The sequence below is a fragment of the Fulmarus glacialis genome, unplaced genomic scaffold (genome assembly GCF_000690835.1).
Source record: "Fulmarus glacialis isolate BGI_N327 unplaced genomic scaffold, ASM69083v1 scaffold12756, whole genome shotgun sequence".
Classification (NCBI taxonomy): Eukaryota; Metazoa; Chordata; class Aves; order Procellariiformes; family Procellariidae; genus Fulmarus; species Fulmarus glacialis.
Genome location: NW_009218804.1, coordinates 14,989 through 23,740, shown reverse-complemented (window position 1 = coordinate 23,740; position 8,752 = coordinate 14,989). Strand labels below are relative to the sequence as shown.

At 36.1% G+C, this 8,752-nt stretch overlaps 1 protein-coding gene across 1 annotated transcript in view; it reads left to right on the top strand.

The window, feature by feature from the left end:
* Positions 1 to 267: 267 nt before the first annotated feature.
* Positions 268 to 8,752, top strand: part of DIS3L (DIS3 like exosome 3'-5' exoribonuclease) — a 14,361-nt gene continuing 5,876 nt past the window's right edge. The window contains exons 1-9 of the mRNA XM_009580161.1: positions 268 to 413; positions 1,173 to 1,301; positions 1,947 to 2,082; positions 3,087 to 3,263; positions 4,171 to 4,249; positions 5,206 to 5,385; positions 6,395 to 6,564; positions 7,367 to 7,528; positions 8,234 to 8,481. Coding sequence (XP_009578456.1) covers positions 370 to 413; positions 1,173 to 1,301; positions 1,947 to 2,082; positions 3,087 to 3,263; positions 4,171 to 4,249; positions 5,206 to 5,385; positions 6,395 to 6,564; positions 7,367 to 7,528; positions 8,234 to 8,481 — 1,325 coding nt within the window. The 5' untranslated portion in view covers positions 268 to 369. The remainder of the gene's footprint in view (positions 414 to 1,172; positions 1,302 to 1,946; positions 2,083 to 3,086; positions 3,264 to 4,170; positions 4,250 to 5,205; positions 5,386 to 6,394; positions 6,565 to 7,366; positions 7,529 to 8,233; positions 8,482 to 8,752) is intronic.

Genomic DNA, 8,752 nt, shown 5'->3' with positions numbered 1-8,752 from the left:
ATGAAAGTGGATCTTCTTCAGTCATTTGGATAGAATTTGCGCTAAATTTTGGCATCAGTGGATGCGAAAGGGTTCTGTCAAATTTTAGAGATTGTACAACAGAATTGTACCATAGTAGTCACAATTTTGTTCATCAGAAAAAGAGATATGTATACCTTCGAGGATACACAACTCTAATTTCCTGACATCTGAAAGTATTTTTAAGAAACCAGTATTGCAACTGAAAGTTTAAATCTTTAAACGCTGAATTATATTTTAGATGGCAAATTGTTATCGGATGATGTTACACATTATGTTGTCCCTGACTGCAAGGTTGTTCAAGATTACCTTGAGATTCTCGAGTTTCCGGAGCTGAAAGGTATTATTTTCATGCAAACAGCATGTCAAGCTGTGCAGCATCAAAAAGGACGCAGGTACTTATCCTATAATAAATAGTTTTTAATTTAGATTGAAGTAAAGATAGTAACTTTGTAAAATGTGTATTTAAGCACAGTAACCCAAAGTCAGTAAATATACTGTGCTTAATTTGTTTGTAGGTCTTTCAAGTGTCTTAATGTAATTTTACAGAAGGGAAAGAACTGTGATTCTTTGTGATCCATGGACGTCGGTGCCTGTCATAGTTTTCACTTGTTAGAAGCGATATAAAACCTGTAGCATTATTAACTAATCAGATGGCTTGTGACAGGAATTAAGGGGACTTTGGAGTAACGATATATCATGTGCCGTAACTAGATTATGGACATGTTTTTTGTCTGCTGTATTAAAGACTGAGCACTTGTCTTTGGTGAGCAATTAATACTATCTTATGGTACTTACCTTACCAGACATTAACCTATGTATTGCCATAGCATATAAGAGTGCAGTTTGCTATCAAGGTCTTCCTGTATTTCTAAAGCACAAATGCCTTTGAAGAAATAGCTCTTGTCCTGAACACTTATGATGTTTTGTGGGGCTCATTGGAAAACAAATACGTTTGAAAATCAGAAGCATTCATAATGGAAATTAGAAAAGCTTGCTTCAGATTTATGTTTTAGGTTTTATCATCAATGGTGTGATTTAATGACTGCATGACAGTACTTTTCCTTGAGTTTTTCAGCTGTATTTTCGTCTGGAGTTAAAATAGCATTATCAAAAGAAAGCACAAGACTGTATTTATCTTTTTCGTATTCCAGACAGTACAACAAGTTACGAAATCTAGTAAAGGATGCCCGTCATGACTGTACTGTGTTTGCTAATGAATTCCACCAGCATTCTTACTTGCCAAGAGAGAAGGGAGAATCCATGGAGAAATGGCAGACCAGGTTTGTTTTAACTTACGTAGTACTACACTGGGCAACATCGTGACATTTTATTTAGGAATATTAGCATGTGTTGGGTATGTGAGAGTTCATACTCTTTCTCTGCTTAGCTCTGGAACAGTTCACAATAACTGAAAGTCTACGTTGTCCTTTTGTGATTAAGAAAGTGTCAACATTGTTTTCTTAGGAAAATAGACAAAAATGTACTTAATTAAATGCAATAATGCTAAAAAAAAGCTGGATCATTTTAAAGTTACACAGCCATTTTAAAGAATGCTTTAGCATAATAAACACACCTTATTGGGCTGTTAGATGTAGTGTTTGTTAACCTGCAGACACCATAGCATTGGAGTCCTGGCGGTTCCAACTTGCTTTTTGCGAACTTTCACTCAGAGGGACAATATGTTATGTTGCAGCTAGGGCACAAGTGCATGTATTGGGGAGGAAACGTTTTATTTTCCTCTGTTCTCTTGGTGCTTATGTATGGCACATAAAAATGTTTGCAGATAGAAGGTTTATGTAGCTTGGTGTATATATCCCAAAAGTATGTGTGTTAAACCAAAATCTCATTTATACAAAGCCTGCAAATGTCTTGCAAGTAGCAAATGAGATACGCCAGAAATCTTATTTCAAACTTTGCTTTTCTAGGAGTATTTACAATGCAGCAGTCTGGTATTACAATCACTGCTTGGGTCAGATGCCAGTTGTTATGGTAACAGAAGATGAAGATGCTATCAGGCAGTATGGAAATGAAACAGAAGGAGTGTTTGTGATTTCCTTCAAGGTAACATGCCAGAAAAATCAAAGAAGGTTTCCTTTATGCTGCATCAAAATGATGAAGCAAGAACATTAAAGCCCAATGTATAGTGCAAATCATTTCAGAGTTTACATTTAAGAAAACTCTGAAAACTCATGTCTTCATTTGTCAAAGAAAGCAAAGATGTCAGTCATAGGAATGTCATAAAAAATGGTGGCAGTGAGCAAACCAGAGAACTGAAAGAAAAACAGCAGCTCTAAAGATAAAGGTCATCTTTCTCATGAGCCCTTTTCATTGTTTTCCTTTTTTTTAAAGAATTTGGTATTGATGAACAATGATCAGTTACCTCGGCCAACTGTCTAAATCTGTAGTGCAAGGAGTCCACAAGCAGCTGTAGCCTAAATATCCGTCAGTATTATTCTGCCAGTTTACTTTAGCCTTGACTACTTAGGATACAGTGATGCATGAGAAGATAATTCATTCTTCATTTAGTTGTTGATCTCTGATACCCCTTGTATTCAGTGGGATATGTGGATGGCATGTTTATGTTTAGCTGTGAAAGGATGTTGAGTCAAACCAGGACCAAACAGATTTACCTTAAAGCTATATAAAAATTACGATGCTTGTTTTTTTTAATTGCTACGAGGCACTGGAAAGAGGCCCAAACATAGTGTACAAAATCATATGAAAAGTGTAAAAATAATAGTGGGTTGCCAGTTTGATTTTTCTGCTGTGGCACTTTACAAGAAGTATGTAGCCTGGATGGAGTAAATTGGTAGTAAAAGTTTGTGAATCTCTAGTCTACGATGCTATCTTAACAGTCATGCCTCCTTTGCTGTATTTAGCAAATGAGTTAGGTTGAATCTGGAACAAATCTGTGGCGTTTAGAGCGGACACATCATTACCACTTGGAAGTGCTATTGAGTATAGTGTATGAGATAGCTCTTGTCCATTATGGGCTTTCCGAATGCATAATTAAAAGAACAGAGACCTCTAAATACTTTCATGTTTGTTTATATATGTGCATACAGAATTACTTGGATAACTTTTGGCCTGACTTAAAGGCTGCCCATGAACTCTTTGACTCTATACTTCAAGCTCGGCGTGAACGGGAGAGTGAAAGCCAAGAAAACAATGGAAAAGAATATCCTGAGCACTTACCTGTGGAAATACTGGAGGCTGGGATCAAATCTGGAAGATATATACAGGTAATTTGTTATATAGAGAGCATACACAGAACAATGCAGTCTTGCGCTTGGTCCCTTTAGTTGCTTTATTAGACTGATTATATAAAGAAATATTGCTATAGTGGGAAGAGGAAAAGAAAACAAAAAAGCAAGAGTAAGAGGGTGGAAGGGATTAGGATTCTCAAAATACTTCCCCTACTTCATCTTGTGAACTTGTGCCGTTTTTTTTCTCTTGGAGAAGTTAAAATGAGAATTTGTTATTGAGAATCTTAAATTTGCTGTGGATTTTTCTTCAGGATGATATGTGATATACCTGTAGATTGAGAAATTAGGTGTGATATGAAGCAACTAGATCTCATTTTTAAATATAAATAATGCTGCACAAGGGCAGCGTTTCTTACTTCATTTGCACAAAGAGATCTCAGTTAGTGAAATTAATTTTCGGTTTTATGGCTGTTCAGGGCCTTAATATTGATTGTTGGTGGACAAGTGTCCTTCTCTTAAAAATAATTCAAAGAATTACAGGTAGTAATTTGTTTCTTTCTTGACAATTTCAGCAGTCACGTGAGAATAGAATATGAACAGAAAGACTGAGGTTTTTCTTTCTTGTAGGAATAACTCCAGATTCCATATTAAGGCAGGCAGCAAAAGTAATCTTACACTGCCTCTGCTTTGAATAAGAGGACCTTTGCCATCTTACAATTAAATTGAGCATTTAAAAGAACTTAGCGTTCTTTTCCAGAAGTGAGTATGTAAAGTTCTGTGTCGTACATTCTCCCCCTAGAGAGAGAACAGTTGTGTTCAAAATAACCTACATATCAGTAAAATCTGTAAAAATAATTGTAAACCCCAAAATTTTATTCTTAAAGTTGGCTATTTAGAGGTGTGACTATTCCATTCCATTTATCAGTTTGTTATTTTCTTTTAGGGTACACTGAATGTCAATAAGCATAGAGCACAACTGGAAGCTTTTGTTCGACTTCAGGGATTTGGCAGCAAAGAAACAGGTGAAAAGACAATGAGAGGATTTACTCAATGCCTTTTTGACACTGTCTGCGCTTTTTACATGAAGCCATGTAGCCGTGTGTGTGTAGCTGCTCAGTTATTAAACAAGATGAAAGCTAAGATATTCCAATGCTTAGGTTATTTTCATGGGCCAGAAAGGAGGCTGAAGATTAACCCAGAGGGTGGGCCTTGTGAGAAAGCAATACCCTTTAAATCCCCCTTCCTCTTTCTTAGTACCTTTGGCCAGGTTTTGGACTCTTGTCCTACTAAGAGGTTTGCTTAGACCTTTTCTGAAGTTGAACACTGATGCAAGTTGTTGTCTCTGTGCTATGCTCTAACTTCAAATGACCACTCATTTGACTGAAATAAGTGTTTGCATAGATGTTGGCAGGATTAGGAGGCTGTTCATTATGAATGTAATAGGAAAAATGCCTTTTGGATCAGATTGGAACACCAGTATTGTCTTTCTGGTATGAGTTAGTAATAAATACCTTTGAAGGAACAGCCCATTATCCTCGCGCAGATGTATTGTCCCAGCTTTCACTAATAAGTACTTAAAAAATGTTCCAGTGACAGACCCTGCAGTCAAACCAGCGTTCAATATAATAATAGTTTTTTAAAAACTTGTTTTATTCTGGATCTTGTGCAAAATCCTGTGGCAGTGGTTTCCACAATTTAACTGTGTTGTGTGTTTTTAAAGCTGCTGCCTAAGAACAATGAACTCATCCTAGCCTATGCTGCTTTTTATCCAAGAGTTCACTTGCAGAATTGCTTAATATCTCTTTTTAAAAAAAAAGAGGAAAAGGTTTTAATTTTCTTGTAATATTAATTACTTGCCAGCAGTCCTTTTTGGAAGAAATCATACTGCAAATGTCGTTTTGACAGAATGCTGCCAAGAGTGGAGGGATTTTAATTTTTTAGCAGTTTATAGTTCTATTTCTTTTTATTTTAAATTTAGAACTTCAAAGTGACATCCTTATTTATGGGGCCAGAGCTCGAAATCGTGCAATCCATGGTGATGTGGTAGCTGTTGAGTTACTACCTTTGCATGAATGGAAAGGAAGGACTGTTGCCCTTTGTGAAAATGAGACTGAGGATAAAGCACCTGCAGACACCACTGGTGACCCTATGCCCACAGGTAAAGTAGATAGCGTGATACAATGTTTTGTTAAGATTATCTCACTTCCTTGGTCTAAGCTGTGTTGTACTCTTCATTATATATCCTTTCCCTCGATTTCTGTGATTGTCACATTTTTTGCACCATAGTAAATTTGAAGCGATTATCCCAAATTAAAGCATTCTAACGTATTCCAACAAGAAGGCCACAAGATTCTTTTATATGCAAAACCCCCTGGTTTTTTTCCTTTAATTTCATTCCCAGAAATAGCTGAATTATTGTAGTTACCTTCTTAAAATGTTGAATTTGGAATACTTTGCTACCCAAACGCATGCTGTCGCTCTTCACAGCTCTACAAGAGACGAACTGCCATTCTAATACAGACCAATTTACCAGAGTGTGCACTGAAGTCCTCCACTATCACTGTTGATTTTACAGAAAGATAACTGTGTCCTTTTAATTCCTTGATGACAAATAATGTTCTAGATGAAAAAAAAATTTGTTAGGTGAAGAAGTATCCAGCTCCCATTACAATGTGACATGCCTGTGTACCATGGGAACTTAGAGTCTTATTCGAAAATACTACTCTGCCAGGTATAGCTACATCTTAAAAGTTTGCTGAGGTCAGAATTAAAAGTTTTAGGAGGTTAATTCTCTTCCTGATAGAAAATGCTGTTTGATTTTGATTTTTGCTATTAAAAATTTTCTCCATTTTTTACTAGAATTGGCTGCATTTCAGTAGTAGTGGGACTCTCTTTGAATAATTTATGTACTGTATCAATTGAAATCTATACAATGAGGTAGTCTCCACATAAATAAAAGCTCATTAAAATCCGGCTGTGCCAACAATAATTTATAACAAACTTGTATTGTTGTCTGCATACCATATCTTGTCAGCAATTGTAATACAGATTTGTGGACACATTAGTTCATATTACAAAGCAATGAATCTTCTATACCTCCCACATATTTGCTTTCATGTTCCTGTTTAAATCTTTAACGTACAGCCAACAATGTTCCTTATTAAAAGGTAAAGTTGTTGGAATCATTCAAAAGAACTGGAGGGATTATGTGGTCACTTTCCCCTCTAAAGAAGAGAGCCAGTCCCAGAGCAGAAATGCTCAGAAAATCCTTGTTACACCTTGGGACTACCGAATTCCCAAAATCCGGATCAGTACCCAGCAAGCTGAAGCACTACAGGTAATTTGACAGAAGTGTTTCTCTACTCTGTGTTCCTACAAAATTGTGTGGGTGTTATATGCTCTAATGATGTTTTCCTTGGCAAAAACATGGGTAAAACTATTAATAAAGTTAAGTCTGTGAGAGTAGTTCAATTTCTGCCTTGAAGGAATGCGTTCAATTCCTGTCAAAACGACGTCAGCTTCAGGTAATAAAGCTTATTTGAGTTCTGAATTTGAGCCACAGTCCAGGTACCCTGATCATTTATATACTACTTGCTTTGGTTTTTTCTGATAAATTAAAGGTCATATTAGGAGTATAAATTGTAATAGCCCTTGTGGCTTTGTTGGATCTATGACTATATATAACTTTGATGAAAGTAGTAAGGAGAGCTTTTCAACAAATTGATAATGAATTATGATGATTAGCCTGCCATTGCTGTAGAAAGAAGAAACATGGTTTTATTCATTCCTAGCTGCTTTTACCTTGTAATGTTAAGTACTTCTTCAGAGCCAAGAAGTAAATTCCAATTGTGTCTTTTCTGGTATAAGAGTATTCGTGTACATCTTGGTTTTGCTTTTATTTGTTATACATTACGACAGAGATTCTCCATATAATGACCCCAAGTGGGTCTTTGCTCAGGAAAGAAATGTAATTCTCAGTATTTGTTTGTATGCTTCTCATTGTAGGTTTCTTTTTCCTTTCTATAAAGTTTTTAGAGTTGCCAGTCTCTTTGGATAGCATTGTTTGCCCCTGAAGGACTGTTTATATTGATTGCTTGTCAGGAGCAGATTGCTGTTCTAACAGAATTGTCTTGCTGCAGGAGTATAGAGTTGTCGTGCGTATTGATTCTTGGGAATCAACTTCTGTGTATCCAAATGGACACTTCGTGAGAGTTCTAGGAAGAATTGGAGATCTTGAGGGGGAAATTGCAGCTATTCTGGTGGAGAACAGCATCTGTGTTGCCCCTTTCTCAGAAATCCAGGTTAAGTCTTTGTGATTAGATACATTATTTTCTTGTTGATTTCCAGGGTCTTGTTTCTCAAAGAGGGGGACCCTCTTACAGCTGAATGTCTTAGTTGCCAACAGGTTTTTGAAAGCTGAAAATTATTTACAGGTTATTTTTCTGGAATTACTTTTGGATCAGTGGTTCTATAGATACTACAAATTTTCAAGTCAAGAGTGATTTTAAGACATTATATTTGCTGTGAGGAGATTACAAACTCTTAATTCTAATTTGAGGTAGACTTTTAAGATGTTACTGTCTTTAGTATGTGTTTATGGTACTGATCGTAAAGGCCCGGTCCTACTGAAATCATTGTCTTAAATCCTTTTGCCTTCAACCAGGAGAGGAACCAGCTCTCATAGATATACCTACAATTAATTGAAAGAAAAAGAATGTAAAAAACCAATATACAGTGATGATGTTTCCAGAGCTGAAATATCACCACCATAATATCAGTTGTTAATAATATGCTTAGCATTCTTTTCAATTCTGTTTCATACTTTCTGTGAAGTAAATGTAATAGACTGACTTGGAAAATGCAAGGAAAGAAGAATTTGTCTAGGATGAAAAAGTACACAAAACGATTAACAGAGTAGAAAAGGAAAAGCTAATTAAATCTGATTTGTTGGCTTCTTTTTGTAGAAAAGGTATAATTGTATGTTCATCCATAATGTTTTTGTACAGATGAGTGAAATGCCCATGAGTTCTTCAAAGAATCCATGGAAAGTGAATCCAGAGGAGGAGAAAAAACGTCTCGACTTGAGAGATACTCACTTGATATTCAGCATTGACCCAAAAGGCTGCGAGGATGTGGATGACGCACTCTCCGTTAGAACTCTGCCTAATGGGAATCTAGAGTTAGGTGTCCACATTGCAGATGTAACCCATTTTGTGACAGCAAATTCTTACACTGATGTTGAGGCCAGAGCAAGGTAAATTATTTTCTAAAAATCAGATAATTTATGGAGCTTAGAAGTTTGTGATGCTACCCTAAGGAAACATTGAGAAACATTGAAAGGAAAGAAATATACTTTCTTCTTCTTTCTTCTTTTGTGTCCTGGAAGCAGCTTATTAAAACTGATATATAAACTAATGGTATTCTACTTTTATTTGGATAAAATAGGCCTGCTGGGGAAGAAACTGCTTTCTGACCTACTGCTTCACCCTTTTACTATGAAATTGCTCTTTTCCACAAAGTTATGA